At 35.1% G+C, this 18,534-nt stretch overlaps 1 protein-coding gene across 3 annotated transcripts in view; it reads right to left on the bottom strand.

The window, feature by feature from the left end:
* The window catches only part of LOC108345669 (cleavage stimulation factor subunit 77), a 45,740-nt gene continuing 27,206 nt past the window's right edge, over positions 1-18,534 (bottom strand). For 2 of the 3 annotated variants that reach the window (XM_052866913.1, XM_017584329.2), the window contains 7 exons: positions 17,701-17,760; positions 12,696-12,842; positions 11,133-11,199; positions 10,962-11,057; positions 5,253-5,339; positions 4,426-4,677; positions 1-650 (listed from right to left, as the gene is read on the bottom strand). In XM_052866913.1, the coding sequence (XP_052722873.1) occupies positions 487-650; positions 4,426-4,677; positions 5,253-5,339; positions 10,962-11,057; positions 11,133-11,199; positions 12,696-12,842; positions 17,701-17,760 (873 nt within the window). In that variant the 3' untranslated portion in view covers positions 1-486. Of the gene's footprint in view, positions 651-4,425; positions 4,706-5,252; positions 5,340-10,961; positions 11,058-11,132; positions 11,200-12,695; positions 12,843-17,700; positions 17,761-18,534 lie in introns of those variants that run through there. The other variant, XM_052866914.1, reaches the window with a different exon arrangement.

The following is an 18,534-nucleotide window of genomic DNA, read 5'->3' as shown; positions in this document are numbered from 1 at the left end:
TATGGTGCTAATCATGCTCATAAAATAAATATAGAAAAATGGCCATGAACTGGCACAAATTTTAATATCGACATATTGTAAAATCATGATACTAAAAGTTGAATCCTTCTGTTGTATAGCAAAATAAAAGTGCATATAGTAAATCTTATTTTAGATGACCTAGTTACATCCCTGCAAGGGGAAAATAGTTTCAGAAGACCAATCTCTACTCTGGCAATTATTGACAAGTATCATCCTTCCTTGCAAGTTCATGTTTTTTCGAAGTATCAAACCTCCCAAAAGCTGCGGTTATACTCATGCAAAGATGGTAGTCCTTTTGCGTTGTCAGATTTTAGTAAACATGACAATGGACGAGGCATGAACCCTGAATATACATCATGTTCATAACTTATACATTACGCTATAAGCAAAAGGATAGTGATATATGAGTTCATGGAAGGTCTTTTAATTTACAACAGCCTCCAATAAATGCTTAAAAATATTTTATCAACCAGTGCTGCCAGATAAATCGCCAGAAAATGCACTTCCATATGAAACTGATCCCGTTTGAGAAGCACTGCTGGCTCGAGCTTTCTGATACTGTCGTATCCTGAAAGCATCTCGAGGAAGTGGTTGACTTTGGACAGTAGTGGTATCATCATCCTCTTGCCCTAAACATTTTTACAATAACATATATAAGAGGAGGGAAACTTAACTTTAGAGTAAAAACATAAAGAAAGCTCTAACAGTACAAGTATACACACATTAGAAAAATAGGACAATGAAATTTACAACCACCAGCATTTAGGTATTCTTGGTGGTTTGGTGTTTACATGTACTGTGAACAATATACACGGTTAAATCTAGGCACAAAAGAAAACAATGGCCCAAAAAGATGGAGGATTATGAGTAAGCTCATTAAATTTCTGTAAATCTTTCTATATGGTATCATATTACAATTCCTTGCCTTTCGTTACTTGCAAATGGCTCTCAAGTTTAAGTTTGAGGCACCGGTCAAATCCCTCTGCTACTAGGGTGATGGAATTCTTATCTCCCGTTACTTAATCAACTGCATGCTCTAATCTGTCCTCCAATTGCAACATGACTTCGTACTCAATTTTGTACTCTCACAATTTAGGATAGAATCTTATATTATTATTATGTTGAGAATACAATCCATATATACAAGGCTAGGAAGCTATTTTAGGAAGCAATAATAACTCTTAGACAACCAGATCCCTATGATTCAGGGATATCTCCATTATTCACAATAATTATAATCTGTTAAATAAGGAAAAAAAAATATACCTAATAACAAAACAATAATTCTAACATAAATAAATCAGATTCTAACATGTACAAACACACATGACCCCTCAATCTTGTCCATCTTTATTTATTCAATTGCACTTATTTTATTCATGATCTTACTCCAGGTAAAGATAAACTTTTTACCGAGTTTCTCAAATGTATATTTCTTAGTTACCACCTTTGGCAATCTCAGACTATCCATAGGTAAAGGGGGAGAGGGGCATGTTTTGAAGGGAAATCCTACGTTAAAGAAATCTTAATCCACTTTGAAGACATTATGGAACGATTTCAAACAAGAGGCAAGTTTTGTTCTCAAATGGGCCGTAATTAAGGAACTTGGGACCACCTCAAATTCTGGAAATGCTGGATGCCCATGAAGAAGTTGTCCAAGATTTAGCATTGTTACCACCTACCAAACCTCTTGATCACTCCATACACCTACAACAGGGGGCTTCTATTCCTAATTTGATGTCCTAGAAGTATTCCCACCAACAAAAGAATGAGATTGAGTGCTTGGTTCAAGAAATGTTACAAGGGGGCATTATCCGACCAAGCATCAGCCCTTATCCCAACACAATTATCTTGGTCAAGAAGAAAGATGAGGGATGGAGATTTTGTGTGGATTGTTGGGCTTTAAACAAGGTAACCATTCCTAATAAATTTCCTATTGCAGTCATATAGGAATTATTGATGAATTGGTAGAAGCAACCATGTTTTCCAAACTAGACTTAAAATCAGGATACCATCAAATTTTGATGCGGCAACAAGACACTGAGAACACCACGAAGGCCATTATGAGTTTCTGGTTATACTTTTTGGCTTGACCAATGCTCCAACCACTTTTCAAGCCTTAATGAATCGAATGCCTTTTCTACAAAAATTTGTCCTGGTTTTTTATTTTTATGATATAACTATTTATAGCCCATATTTAGATGTCCATATCAACCATCTGGCAAAGGTGCTAAGGGTGCTGCATCAGAACAAATTGAAACTCAACAAGAAGTGTGTTTTTCGCCAACAACAGTTGGAATATTTGGGCCATATCATATCTGTTAAGAAGTGGACTTTAAGCCTAACTCAACCCCAAAAAACCGGCTTGTAAGGGGAGGTTTACACCCACTTATATACTATAAATTGACCTTATCTCTAATCGATGTGGGACTTCCAGCACACACCCTCACATTGAGGTATATACATCTCGAGCGTGAAACTAGACATTAATGGGTGGTCCGATATTGGTCCGATAGCGGGTGAAACAATATGTCCAACAAACAAAAAATATCGCTAGGTCTAATGGAAACATTATCTCATGGGCAGCCATTTTATCATTCTCACAGACTAGCAAAGTCTAAAATTCCTCACGGATCAAAGATTGTTGACAGAGGAACATTTCATATGGGCCTCCAAACTCATTGGATTCGACTTTGAGATTCGTTTCAGACCTGGAAAGGGACGCCCTCTCTCATAGAAACTATTTTATGGCCATTTCTGTCCTACAACCAGAACAATGGGACTCTTGGGAAGTGGAATCTAAACAGGATGCAAGCATGGTTTCTATGATAAACCCTACATCCCATGAAAGGTATCGACAAGGTCATTTGTTTTGCAAGGGAAAATTGGTGTTACCGAAAGGATCTTCGAGCTTAGTAGCAATTATTAAGGAAATGCATGAGCCCCTACAGGAGGCCATAGTGGTTATTTTCGCACCTTTAAGCACATAGTTAGGGTCCATTACTGGAGGGAATGAAGAGGGACATTAAGGAATGGGTCCAACAATGTGAGGTGTGTCAGAAGAACAAATTTGAAACCCCCGCTCCAACAAGCTTGTTACAGCCTTTACCTATTCCTACACAGGTTTGGTCTGACATTTCTATGGATTTCATCAGTGGAGTACCTAAAGTCCATGGGAAAGACAATTCTGGTGGGGGTAGATCGATTAACCAAATATGCCCACTTTCTTGCACATTTGTTCATCAGAGAAATTGTGTTGCTCCATGACTTTCCCTTTACCATTGTATCCGATAGAGACAACATTTTACTTAGTAATTTTTGGAGAGAGTTGGTTGGCACAAAACTCAAATTCAGCATAGCCTACCATCCCCAATCAGATGGCCAAATAGAGGTAGTGAATCACTGTCTCAAAACCTATTTACGTTGCATGACAGGCTCACATCATAGGAAATGGTCACAATGGTTACCTTGGGCAGAATTATGGTTTAATACTAACTACAGTGCTTCTACACGAATGTCCCCTTTTAAAGCTCTTTGCCAGGACCCTCCAATGTTGTTAAAGGATACTACAATTCCATCCAAGGTACATAGTGTGAATCAGTTACAACAGGTTTTGTTGTCTCAAACTTTTATAAAAGTCTGTGTAGGCGGTTGTTTTGGAAGTTTTTTCTATGCTTTAGTAAATTCTGAAAAGAATAGGAGGAATGGAGAGTCTTATTCTTTCGAATAACCAGAAGTTGAATGTGTGTTGTAATTAGAGAAGATATCTTTAGAATCTTCCTAATTAGAGAAAATAGATATATAATCTTCTATTTTATTTTGTTTACCTAGTTTTCCTATTTTCCTTTTTAGGAGAATTGGATTGTTACAAATAGAGGATATGAGAATGTATTTTTTATGATTCAGAATATAATAAAATCAGTCCTTTTTTCAACTATGTGTTTGATTTCTTCACATTGGAGGAAACCTGGTGTATTGTTGGAATAAAGATCTACAGTTTCTAAAGCTTATTTCGTTATAGGTCTGAATAACTATCACATATATTGGTTGCAATGGTTGTCATCTATTGTTGACTACTTTACCAACTAGACATTAAGAATGCCTTCTCACATGGAGAGTTGCAACAAGAGGTTTATGGAACAACCTCCAAGTTTCACCATCTTTGACTAATCTCACCTTGTATGTGGCCTTTGACAATTTCTATATGGATTCAAATAGTGTTAAGCATTCATAGTACATGTTCCAATATTGAGAGTAAGGTTATTCCATATTGGAGAGATGTTCCAATAGTCCCACCGCATGGCTCACATACACACAACTCTACATAAGTATATTGCACACATATAAATTAAAATGAACAAACAAGAATGTATCTATAAGATCCTAAATAGATGATGCACATACTGTCTGACTCCTTCCTTTTCCCATATTGCCTATTACTTCCCGGTTTCAAAGACACGCCACTTGCAACAGGGTGAGACTTGCTTGAACCAGAAAGTTCACTAGTAGCAGGAGCATAACCTCCTGGCAACTGTGATGGAATCCCCACTTTCCCAGTTTGCACTTGTGTTGAAATCCCTGTTTTTGTACTTTGTCCTGTTGGTAGATCACTCTGCAAGCAAATTGATAGCACAATATCCACATTTGGTGTTGGGCCTGGAAAATTTAAAACCATATTTTTCAACTGCATTCAAATACAAATAATAAGGAAACAATTTAGTTGTGGTGGTAAGCCCAGAAAAGTAGGTTCGTATATAATTTTTTTCCTTAACCAAGCACTTAGCTTCCACCATTCTGTAATCCATCAAAACTATATTATTTTATGAACACCCTTCTTAAAAACCATGAGAATTCATGGAACATTCATCAAAGCTTATCAAATAAAATCCTGCAGGAAAAACTTCAGTGGCAGTTTCAGTAGATAGCACTATGTATTGACAATCTAAGAATGAAATGGTCCATGGTTGCAGAAACTCCAGAAATGCATTGCTTAAACTCTGTAATAATAATATTCTTAGGGAAATAGACAATATGGATGAAAGAAGAAATAAATTAAAGAACCAAAGAAAAAAAAAAAGAGCATTAACATAAACTACCTCTTCATATTGGCTAGTCAAGTAAAACTCACCCTAGTTGGCTTTTCACCAAATGATGACAGATTACATATAAAATTTCAGGAAATACATACAGTAAAATGGATAAGAAATCACTTAAAGAAATTTGTAAAGTACCTTCAACGGCTGGTAGATTTGCCAAAAATGCTACCAAGGCAGGTGGTGTAGCTTTCAGAATTTCATCAAATGCATTAGTTCCTGCACCTGCATCAGTCCAGGTGTAGTAGCATATAGGAAAATTAACTAGCTACCTTTTTCCAAATTGTTAAGTGAGGAAAATGAAATAATATGGAATTAAAAAAAAAAAAAAAAAAAAAAACAGGAAACAATACTTTGAGGATTTGTCATTTCATTTCTCCATTGTCATATAGGACATATGTCATTTGACATTCTTAAGTCTATGTTTCATTTATTTTCGAAAGAGATTGTTGAGTTATTCAAGTGCGATGCATGTTAGTTTCATCATGCCATATTTATTTGCTTCATTATGATGTATGAGCATGTCCAACAAATTCTAGCGCATCTAGTACTAAATGGTCTGTCTCTTTATTCATGATTGCACTCATGTGACAAGGATTTTCCTCACAAAAGAAAAATCTAAAGTGTTGTTAGTAGGATATTAAGTGTGTGTTCTACTAGAAGTTGTTAGACGTTGCTAGAAGCTATTAGAAGGTTCTAGAGATCTTTTTGTAATTATTACTTTAAGGTTAGAGTTCTCTATATATTGCCGTTGATGTACTATTTCAAATTAATCAATTTTGAATAAAATCTTCTTTCTTTTTGACCCTAGTTGGTGTCAGAGCTCCGATCTTGAGAGTACTGCTTCTTCATTTTTTCTTTGTCATGTTAGTTATAGTTCTTTTTAGGGTTGCCTAAAGTGTACCCATTTCCTTTAACTGTTATCGTTGTTGTGCCCCATCAGCTGTCTGTTGGAGCCACTGCCAAACCTTTGCTCAAGCAATTGCTGGACTTTTCACGAAGTCGTTGTCGGAGCTATTGCCATTCTCGTCGCAATGTCTCTACTGTTGTCATTGCCACCACTGGAACTTGTCATATTACCAAGGAATCCCCATTATTTATTTAAGCATGACAGCTCCACCAAGCAATGTTAATGTTCTAACTTTAGAAATACGTATACTACATGCTGAAATTGAACCTTTGAAATCTCTTAAGGAGGCTATCAATAAGTCACCTTCTAGTATTTGTTCTCTAGCCATGTTGAAAGACTCAATTGTTTTGTTTCATTGTATTAATCATTATGAGAACATAGGATTAACTTTTTCTTACACTACTATATTATTTCTTGTTTCCTACAAATTCTCAAAAATCTAATAAGTTGCGACACTCATAGTGATGTTGGACAAGTGTGGATGAAACATCAATGAACTTGAGGAGGATCCATGAGACAGAATGGAAACAATGTTGAACATGGAGATTGGGAAACGAATATAAACCATCAACCCCAATAGTGCCTTTGAGATGGATTTCATGGGTGGCGTGAGATTTAACACTACAATAGTGAGGATAAAATTCAAATGGCATTTATCAGGGGCAAACTTACTGTCACAAAGGAGATATTTGGTAGTTGTTGGAAGTCCCACATTGCCTAGTGCTAGTTTACTTGAATGGATGCAATCCTCACCTTACAAGCCAGTTTTGTGAGGTTGAGTTAGGCTTAAAATTCACTTCTTAACACGGTATCAAAGCCATGGGTTTAAACTTATCTTAACAAGATTTGTTATTTGTTGGGTTAATTATTCCACCTACTATCTAACCATCCATTAATGTCTAGTCACATGTTCGAGATGTATATTAGCATGAGGGGGGATGTTTTGGAAGTCCCACATTGACTAGTGTCAGTTTACCATATATAAGTGGATGCAAACCTCACCTTACAAGTTAGTTTTGTGTGATTGAATTAGACTTAAAGTTCACTTCTTAACAATAGTGATAGAAAGAAAAATTTGAGTTGGTAGGATGGCTAAAACACGTAGAAGTAGAACTAAGAACATTCAAACCTTTACCATTGCCAATGTAAATTTGATCAAATTGCTTGAACTGTTGAATATTTTGAGAGTCTCCAATAACATGGAAGAAGGCTCTAGAATCAGGGATCCAAGTAGTAGCAGGATCAGGAGTGGAGGTAAGACAGGCAGAACAAGGAGCTAGCACGAGTGGCCAAAAAAGGGGATTGAGATGAAGGATTGGAGGTTGTGGCCGAGATGTGGAAAGGTTGATTAGTGGCTCAATCATAGAGAATCAAAGATTCATAGGGTTGATACACTAAATCAAAACAAAAAAATCATACATTAGAAGTGTGACCATATTTGAGGCAGATCTAACATTGAAAGTTAGTGAGACAACCACCACGACCATATCCACGAGAACTATGGGCACCACCGAGTAATGGATTGAAGGAGGAAAAAGGTTTTTCCAGTGTTGCTTGGTGGATAACTTATGAGCAAGGAGAGCCTCCACCTCAATGATCAAAGGTGTTTCAAACTTAATTTCAAAAACTGAAATGACTACAACATATTTTGGTAGAAGACCTTCAAGAATAGAATGAACATATTCATCAGGTTTTACTAGTCACCAATGCCAGAATGAGTTGACCCAAAAACTCCGACTTGGACTTGTTCTTAAGGGACTTGTTCAACCTGCTAGGTAATTGGATTCATCTAATTTAATACCATAGAAATTGGAAAAAAACTGGGTGGGGATGGGAGGGAATTTGGATCAGCAATTATGGACAACAACTGGATCTCAATACCATTTTAGAGTTTGATCACAAAGAGGAAATGCATAATCTGGAATCCATGAATAGTCAGTCTTGTGACTGCAAATATACAAAAAATTAAGTGTAGTACATTGTCATTGAAAAGGAATTACATGCTATTGATGAAGTGGCACTTACTGACAGTTAATAAACATCTATTAATGGTTACGAAACAGTGTAACCTACTAATAACTACAACAACTAAAAATAAAGTATGGAGCAGTCCAGAGCAGTGATGAAGTGGCACAACCATTACAAGGTTAATTAAAAAATAAAATCTAACTTAGATATAGCACTAATAAAGTGCACATTGACACAGATTATGCAGGGTTTGTTACAGATAGGAAATCCACCTCAAGATATTCAGTAACTTGGAGAAGAAATAAAATGTCATTGCAAGGTCTTGTGCAAAGACTAGATTTTGAGCTATGGTACATGTAGTGTGTGAATTATGGTTGATAAATATTCTAAATGATCTTAAAGTTGCATCAGCTATTAGCATTACTCACAATCCAGTTCAACATGATATGACCAAACACAAAGATAGATTGACACTTTATTCAAAAGAACTTCAATAGTGAATCTTCATTGACTCATCACTCTGTTAGATTCTGGCATTTTCATCTTTGTCTTGTTTTCGCATTCTTCTTTGATTTTTTTTATTTATGCTATGGGAGGAATCAAATTGATAAATGATCAAACTCTATTCTGGATAGGATTGTATCATATGGACAACTATCAACTGCACTGAGGTCGCCTCCTTCTCCTCTTTCAGTATTCGTGCTTATTGCCTTGATGGGAGAACCTTGGTTTTTTAGGGTTTTTTTTCTCTCTCCATGGCTTCTTCCTCTGCCTCTTCTAATAGCAGAGACCAATTTGCTCTTTTCAATGAATTTCTCAAATGGTATAAGGATCATCAAAACTATAGTTCCACTATTTCTATTGCACGCCCAAGTATATCTTTTGTTGGCCTAACTCAAACTTCTTCTCTTGAACCTTGGGTTCTTAACTCAAGTTCCACAGATCATATACTGGTAACAAATCTTTGTTTTCTTCTTAATCCTCTTCGGATAATTTACCTAAGGTTACAATGGTCGATGGGTCTAAGGTCTTATCTCGTGGTGTTGGTATTGTTAATCTTTTTTCATCTTTAACCATTGATAATGTTTTTTATGTCCCTAGGTCCCCCTTTAACTTATTATCCATTAGTTGTCTAACCCGTTCTCTTGATTGTGTTATTTCTTTCACCAAAAATTTTGTTTGTTTATAGGACCGGAGTTCAATATAGATAATTTGCATCGAATGTGAGTCTCATGGCCTTTATCATCTTCATCCTTCTACATATGTTGGCATAGTTATGGAGTCTCCATCCTTTCATACTTTGTTAGGTCATCCTAGTCTTGCCAGATTGTAGCAACTTATTCCAAGTTTGTCAAATTTATCTAATTTATTATGAATCATGTTAGTTAGGGAAACATAGTCGTAATTCCTTTTCTCGAAGTGCCTCATAACATGCTTCGTCACCTTTTGCATTAGTTCACTCTAACATTTGGGGACCTAGTCGTACTAAGTCTAATTTAGATTTTCAGTATTTTATTACTTTTTATTGATGATTATTCCATATACACTTTGTTGTTTTTGATGAAAAATTGTTCTAAATTATTTTTTACATTTTAATCCTTTTATAACGAAATTAAAACTCAGATTGAAATCTCTATTCAAACTTTGTGAAGTGATAATGGTAGTGAGTACCTTTCTCATTCTTTTAAACATTTTATGACTTCTTATGGCATTTTTCATCAAACTTCATGCGCTTATACACCTCAACAAAATGGGGTGGCTAAGTGCAAAAATAGATATCTTGTTGAAACAACTCGCACATTTTAATTCATGGTGAGGTTGCTTAATTTTTTGGGGTGATGTTATTCTTACTACATGTTACCTTTAATCTTGGTCTTGATAAGTTATCTCCTAGATCACACAAATGTGATTTTTTTGGATTTACTCAATCAAAAATAGGATATAGGTGGTTCTCTCTTTCTCTTAACCACTATTTTATTTCCACAGTTGCCACCTTCAATGAGTCTTCTTTTTAATTTAAGGATCCTTCTCCTTCTTCTGATGTGTTTGCATCCACTACGGTTAATATTCCTATTGTCTGGGATCCTCCAGTTGTGCTTAGTCCACCATCAAATTCTCCTCCACTACTACTTCAGGTTTATAGTTGAAGATATCATTCCCAACAACCACCAAGTGACTCACTTCAAGTACCAACTATTTTGTCTCCTCCATAAAGATATACGTTTTACTCATAATCACTCTCCACATTATATTGCTTTGAGTTACCATAAATTATCTTCACCTTTTTATACATGCCTTTCATTATTTCTTTTGTGTCCATTCCTAAATCTATGAGTGGTGCCTTACCATTTCTAATTAGTGTCAAGCCTTGCTAGATGAACTAAGTGCTCTTCAAAATAGTGGAACTTGAGAGCTCGTCCTATTTGGAAAATTTGTTGTTGGTTGCAGGTGGGATTTTGCTATCAAAGTTAGTCCTGAAGGTACTATTAATTACCTTAAAGCTCGATTTATGACCAAAGGTTACCCATAAATTTTAGGATTGAATTATGGTGATATTTTTTTCTCTAGTGGAAAAAATGCTTTTTGTTCGTTTATTTCTAGCCATGACAACTCTTCAAAAATGGCCTCTTTATTAACTTGATGTGAAAAATGTTTTCCTCAATGGAGATTTGCAGGAAGAAATTTATATGAAGAAACCTTCCGGACTTGTTTAAAGGGAGTTTTCGAAACTAGGATAATTGATTCCTTATTATTAGGCAATTATTTATTATTTTTTATTTTGTAAATTGGTATTAATACATACCATGTGGTCTGTGCTAGACAAACAACATTTAAATAACGCTTTCTATATCTCTATTCATATATAAATCAGTATGTGTGGGTGGGATTAAACCCACATTATTCCTGTAACTTTATAAAATGCTTATTGCTAAAAAGTAATCAAATTTTAAATAGGATGGGTTATGTACCAGGTGTATGCTTCGGATCATAGATCACCATCTTTGAAGTATCGGGATAAACGATCTTTGGTGATGTAGTTGAAATGTTTGTCATAGATGTCTTATCTGCATTACCATTTCAGCATTCACCATATAGTAATATGTAAAAACTAAACGTTTGAATGAATATAATGTCAGTACCTATAAGAATCGTTCCATTAGCCAAAATACACTTCTCTACTTTCTTATTGATATTTTTGGTAAGCCACTGAAGAGATAGAAATGAAAATTGAATTACTGAATAGAACACAAAAACAGAATCAAGAGAGGCAGGCTAATGTTGGCAAACTAGTAAAGGAAAATGGTATAGATTAGTGATTTGATGACGACTAATACAATCATCACATTAAAATCTAATCATTTGCAATCCATATTACACAAATTGCTACAACTGGGCAAGCCAATGAAGTTGTATCCTTGGATGAATTGTAAGTCAATTGTGATTTCACATCACAACACAAATTACAAAATTTAGCTTTTCATTAATTTTGCTTTAATCATTTCACATAAAAGAAATTGAAGAGTTATAGACACATAAAATATGAAAATAAATTGGAGTATGACTAAATACTTAATATCCCGATGTTCTACTTTTATTCATTCGTCTAAAGAGGTTGACAATTACACTCACTTATTCTGTACACTACACAACACGATTTCATTCTGTTTTCCGTTCTCTAATATAGAAGCTTCACACAATCATTCATGCATGATTCAGTTTTGTAAGACATATAATAAGTTCTTTTGTCAATACCTAATTTAACATTATCATTACTCAACATCATTTATGTGATAACTTTGACTTACCTTTCAATATTTTAACCCTACAATTAACAATTCAAGATTTAAAATTTTCACTTGTGATTCATGATTTTATGTCCTTGATGATCATGCACATTATTAATATAGGGATAAAGTCCAACAGGTCGGTTCAATTTGAAAGGATCAAAGCAATTTCATTAAAATGACTTAGTGATTCATGATTTGACATAATAGATGATATGCACATTGTTAATATAGAGATAGAGTCCAACAGGTTGGTTCAATTCGAAAGGATCAAAGCACTGTCATTAAAATGCGTAGGTCGATCAATTTCCCTTGTTAACAATTTGCAACATCATAGACTAGTCCTGGTTTCATAATATTGGCATATCCCACATTGACTACCAAAATGACCAAAACAATGTGTATAGGGTTAAACCCTCACCTCATGAGCTAGCTTTCGGAATTTTGGAATATGACGAGAGAAGCCTAAGATCAGAACCGATTAAAATATCTTATAGAGAATATTCCCTTTAATTTTATTAAACTCATTAGGCTTTTGAACACAAACATCCCTTATTCATATGCTTTAGTTCAAAATTCGCATTTGTATCTCAATACTTAATACTTAATAATTCCTCCAGACCATTTACTAAATAGGCACAACCAAAGGTAAAAAAGGCACAGCCAGTGACAAGTTCTAAATAAAAATTTATCAGTGATTCTTGATGCATTATTCTTCTGTGTAAAGGTTGAACTTCCACACAGTATATGGTAGGCCTAGGTATTGTCTACCATTAAAGCTTAAAAGGTGTTTGAGTGATGAGCCATATTAGATATAAAACCATTTGAGTCTTCACCCAATGACTTAAGCCTATTGGAGAGTTAGTTCTTGACCACAAGCATACTATTTATCTCAAAAAATATACAATTGAGTTGTACCTCTTGCCGAGCTAAATGATCAAGATCATTAGAAGAGCACGGCCACAAATCCATGAAACTGTATCGTGATACAATGTCTTGCAGAGAACTCTCTAATGCTGTTCCATCTTCAGCTCCAGAAAGTGCTTCTTTCCTTCTTTGCTCAACCTACATAATTTGACAAGGATAAATCATAAATTACAGGCTGATTACAGCCCTTCCATGTTTAATCCATTCTACAGTCATGAGCAACTACAAAAGTACACTCATTAGAATATTTTAGAAAAGGTACATATCATGGACATGATTTTAAAAGCATTTTCTTGCCACCCTCAAGAACTTATTTCAAGAAATGTTATTATTAAATGGACTTTAAGCCTAACTCAACCTTACAAGAAATCCTTCTTTGCTCAACCTACATAATTTGACAAGGATAAATCATAAATTACAGGCTGATTACAGCCCTTCCATGTTTAATCCATTCTACAGTCATAAGCAACTACAAAAGTACACTCATTAGAATTTTTTAGAAAAGGTACATATCATGGACATGATTTTAAAAGCATTTTCTTGCCACCCTCAAGAACTTATTTTTAGAAATGTTATTGTTAAGAAGTGGACTTTAAGCCTAATTTAACCCCACAAGAAAGTGCTTCTTTCCTTCTTTGCTCAACCTACATAATTTGACAAGGATAAATCATAAATTACAGGTTGATTACAGCCCTTCCATGTTTAATCCATTCTACAGTCATAAGCAACTACAAAAGTACACTCATTAGAATGTTTTAGAAAAGGTTGATTACAGCCCTTCCATGTACATATCATGGACATGATTTTAAAAGCATTTTCTTGCCACCCTCAAGAACTTATTTCTAGAAATGTTATTGTTAAAAAGTGGACTTTAAGCCTAACTCAACCCCACAAAACCGGCTTGTAAGATGAGGTTTGCACCCCCCTTATATACTATAAATTAACCTTATTTTTAGTTGATGTGGGACTTCCAACACACACCCCTCACGCCGAGGTATATACATCTTGAGCGTAGACTAGATATTAATGGATTTCCGATAGTGGCACGATAGCGGGTGGAACAATATGTTCACACAAATCTCGCTAGGATAGGCTCTAATTTGGCTTTGATACCATGTTTACAGATAATCCTATCAAACTATGATGTAGAAACATCTAATCTACTATCAAATTCCAATTGCAATCTGCACAAAAAAAAGAACTTCCCAACAAAAAGCAGATAAAGCAAAAGGAACAAAAAGTAGAGTTTTCACAGTTTTCGGAGACTATTCTCATGGGTCAGTCAAAGTCTACCCCTTCCAGCCGCCACCTTGGCCGAGGAAAATTCATCCCACAAGCTTCGGCAACTTCCAATAAACTAAGATTACTAAGATCTTCTCTCTTACTATTTTAGATTATTGAACCTTAATTTGAAGATCTAACTTTTTTCTAGTAAAACATAATAATAATAAAATATATAATCAACTAGAGTGATGATTAAAGTGCAATAATATTAGAAAAATATTTAAAAATAATATATAATATGATAACTAATAATAATATTATACTAAAAAATATAAAAAAAAAATTATAACCTCATATATCAATAAATCATTATCTTATTTATAAATATTTTAACAAAACTTATACGAAGTAAACTCTTACCAATTTACGATTCGAGTCCACGATCTAAGTTTATGAAGCTTTCGCGAGTTTACATAAACTCTCAAGTTTGATAACCTTGGTTATATCTCAAAGGAAGTATGCATTGGATATTTTAGCGGAAAACGGGTCAATGAACTCAAAATCTTGACACACCCATAGATCCCAATACCAAACTCCTACCAAGAGGAGCCTCTCTCAGATCTTGAGAAGTACACAATATTAGTTGGAAAATTAAATTATATTATTGTTATTCGTCCTAAAATTTCCTTTGAGGTCACTTTGGTGAATCAATTTCTTAATTCCTTATGTATAGATCATTGGAATGTAGTCATTTGTATATTAAAGTACATTAAAGGATCTCCTAAAAAAGGTTTGCTATATGGTCATTGTACTAATACTAAAGTTGTCCGCCATTCAAATGTTGATTGTGCAGGATCTCCTTCTGTTTGAAGATCTACTTCTGAATATTGTGAATCAGTGGAGGTAACTTGATTTCTTGGAAGAGCAAGAAACAACTTATTGTAGCAAGATCTAGTGCAGAATCAGAATATAGAACTATGACATTAGGCACTTGTGTACATGTTTGACTTAAACAATTACTTAAAAGAATTTCAATTTGGAGATGTCACTCAAATGACACTTGTATACAACAATGAAGTTGCTCTTCATATTAGCACTAACTCTATCTTTCATGAAAAGACTAAACACATTGAGATTGATTGTTATTTTATTCAAAAAAAGATTTTATTTGGAGACATAGAGACTGAGTTTGTTAACTCAAGTGATTGGTTAGCAAAATATTTTCACTAAATATTTTTGGAGACTTAGAATTGAATATATTTCTAACAAACTTAGTACATACGATTTATATGTATCAGTTTGAGGGGAAATGTTAGATATAACAAGCTTAGGCTCATCCTTTTATATTTTTCTATTTATAAATGCATAACCTTACATGGTTAATACACATTAGGGTTTTTGTTAGGATATAGGATGATAGAATAGATGGGTTTAGAAGTTAAGGGTATGGGGGTGTCGGTTGTAAAGGGGGGAGCGGGTCAGAGCTGCTATAAATAGAGCTCTTGTAACTCTGTAGGGGGTATCGAATATTCATTGCCATGGCCGCTCTTCGACAATGGCCTCTTTACCAACTTGATGTCAAAAATGCTTTCCTTAATGGTGATTTGCATGAAGAAATTTATATGGAGCAACCGCCTGGCTCTGTTGCTCAGGGGGAGTCATCTAGATTGGTATGTCAGTTTCGCAAATCCTTATATGGCCTAAAACAGTCTCCTCGGGCCTGGTTTGGTAAATTCAGCTGTGTTGTTCAACAATTTGGTATGTCTCGCAGTGAAGCGGATCATTCAGTGTTCTATCGCCACTCAAGTGTTGGATGTATCTACTTAATAGTGTATGTCAATGATATTGTTCTCACAGCAAGCGACTATCTTGGCATCTCTCAGATGAAACAACACCTTTGTCATCATTTTCAAGCCAAAGATATTGGCAAACTCCGGTACTTTTTGGGTATTGAAGTAGCACAATCCAATGCTGGTATTGTCATATCTCAGAGGAAGTATGCGTTAGACATCTTGGAGGAAACAGGGTTAATGAACTCTAAATCTGTTGAGACACCTATGGACCCTAACATCAAACTCCTACCAAATCAAGGGGAGCCTTTCTCAGATCCTGAACGGTACAGAAGATTAGTTGGTAAATTAAACTATCTTACTGTTACGCGTCCTAACATTTCCTTCGCAGTTAGTGTGGTGAGTCAATTTCTAAACTCCTCATGTGAAGACCATTGGGATGCAGTTGTTCGCATACTGAAGTATATTAAAGGATCACCTGGAAAAGGTTTGCTATATGGTCCTAACAACGATACAAAAATCGTTTGCTATTCAGATGCTGATTGGGCTGGTTCCCCTTCTGATAGGAGGTCTACTTCTGGATATTGTGTCTCTATTGGTGGCAACCTGATATCTTGGAAAAGTAAGAAGCAAAGTGTTGTGGCAAGGTCCAGCGCAGAAGCAGAATATAGAGCTATGGCATCTGCTACTTGTGAGCTTGTGTGGCTTAAACAATTACTTAGTGAATTGAAATTTGGAGATGTCACTCACATGACACTTATATGTGATAATCAAGCTGTTATTCATATTAGCTCTAACCCTGTCTTCCATGAGAGAACCAAGCACATTGAAGTTGATTGTAATTTTATTAGAGAAAAAATCATATCTGGAGATATCAAGACTGAGTTCGTTAACTCAAACAACCAGTTGGCAGACATATTCACCAAGTCCTTACGAGGACCTAGAATTGACTATCTTTGTAACAAGCTTGGAACATATGATTTATATGCTCCAGCTTGAGGGGGAGTGTTAGATGTTAAGTTGTGTGTTTATGTTAATTGGGCTCAGCCCATTCTGTATTTAGGGTTTAACCCTTATCTTATATTATAAATAAACTACAGTTTGATAGGGGGCCAAACGGGTATGGTTTTGACCATTAAAGGACGAAACTCGAACGGGGTTGCCCATTAAAGGACGAAACCGAACGGTGTTGACCAATAAAGGACAGAACCGAACGGTATTGACTAGGGTGTTCAATCAAGGAGGGAAGAAGGTATTCAGCAAGGGGGATCCAACACTAGCTAGAAGGTGAGGGGAGCAAGAAGCTTTGTTAGAAATAAAGGAAGTAGAACCGTGGACCTTGGTGTGGGATTTGGGGGTGATAGGAAGGAAAGAGGAAGAATGGAAGATAATGGAGGAGGAATTGCCACCACCTAAGCCTCCCGACCTGAATTGGTGGGCAGTAGCCAGTGGATTCTCTTCAGATGATAACAAGATGATGAAGAGGAGCCAAGAGACCAAATTTTACGATTCTAACCTTGAGGACAAGGTTGTTCTGCAGCGGGGTGTAATGTTAAGATATAGGATGATAGAATAGATGGGTTTAGAAGTTAAGGGTATGGGGGTATCGGTTGTAAAGGGGGGAGCGGGTCAAAGCTGCTATAAATAGAGCTCTTGTAACTCTGTAGGGGGTATCGAATATACTTTGTGTAAAGTCAGGCGTTTTAGCTTGTAGAGAGGGGTTATGCCCTCAGCCAGGAAGGTTATGCTCCCAACTCATTCTTGTAAATAGGTCTCTTTTACTGTGAATAATACAGGAAACCCATTGTTTCTTTCTGTCTCCATCTTTTGATTGAGTTCTTGTTAGGTTCCAAACCCAGGAACCTAACAGTTTTATTCTATGTTTCTCTTTCTTCTATTTCAACACTAATTATGCACATGACACCCTGAAGAAACAACTTGTGATTGCATGGAGAATAGTGTATAATAACATTTGAAGAAACCTTCAGCATGCTTGCAAGATCCCCATAAGTTTGCTCAAACTGAGTGAACTTTTTCCAGACCTACAATAAGAATAATTACACATAAATGAAAAACCAGTAAACAACAATCTCTTGAATTCTTCTATTGAATGAGTATATATAAGAAAAATTAACACAAAACCAAACATGTGGAATAATATCGGAAAAAAATTATGCATTTCAATCTAAAAATGTACTACACTATTCATTGGTTTTCTACTTAGCCTATCTTTGGGTTTCAGCTCATAGATTGTGTTTGAATCTTAAAAATATATCTTAACCGTGGATAATAAGATTAATTGGGTGATTCTATATCTATATGTTGAATATCCTATTTCCACTAAAGATAAGACAAATATATAAGTGGATGCAAATATCATAATAACAAATCGGTTCTGTAACATTGAGTTAAGTTCAAAGTTTACTTTCTAAGATTATGTTATTAGCCTAGAATAGGGTAACTAAATAATTTTTAATTGTGTCCTCAATATTTTGTAATTATATTTTCTCCCTTGTAAATGCAATAGCTCTTTGTCTCTCTTTCTTTCTCTCTTCCTTAACATGGTATCCTATCTGTTGAAATAAGTGCCAAATTGGACATTTACCATACAATAAATATAGATTGATTGAATAATAAATATACATTGATTGTAAGAAATCCATAAAATTAAAGGATTGGGACCAGGAGTTTATTTTGTAGATTTGCTCCTGATTTAGTCTTTATTTAAGGACATTTACTTCCTTTATTCTAGATATTCATTTCCTTTATTTTAGGAGATTTATTTCCTTTTATTACGATTTTGTTTTTCCATTAAA

The sequence above is a fragment of the Vigna angularis genome, chromosome 8, assembly GCF_016808095.1.
Source record: "Vigna angularis cultivar LongXiaoDou No.4 chromosome 8, ASM1680809v1, whole genome shotgun sequence".
In the NCBI taxonomy this organism is placed as follows: Eukaryota; Viridiplantae; Streptophyta; class Magnoliopsida; order Fabales; family Fabaceae; genus Vigna; species Vigna angularis.
The sequence above is the reverse complement of the archived record's forward strand: the minus strand, read 5'-3'. Positions and strand labels throughout refer to the sequence as shown.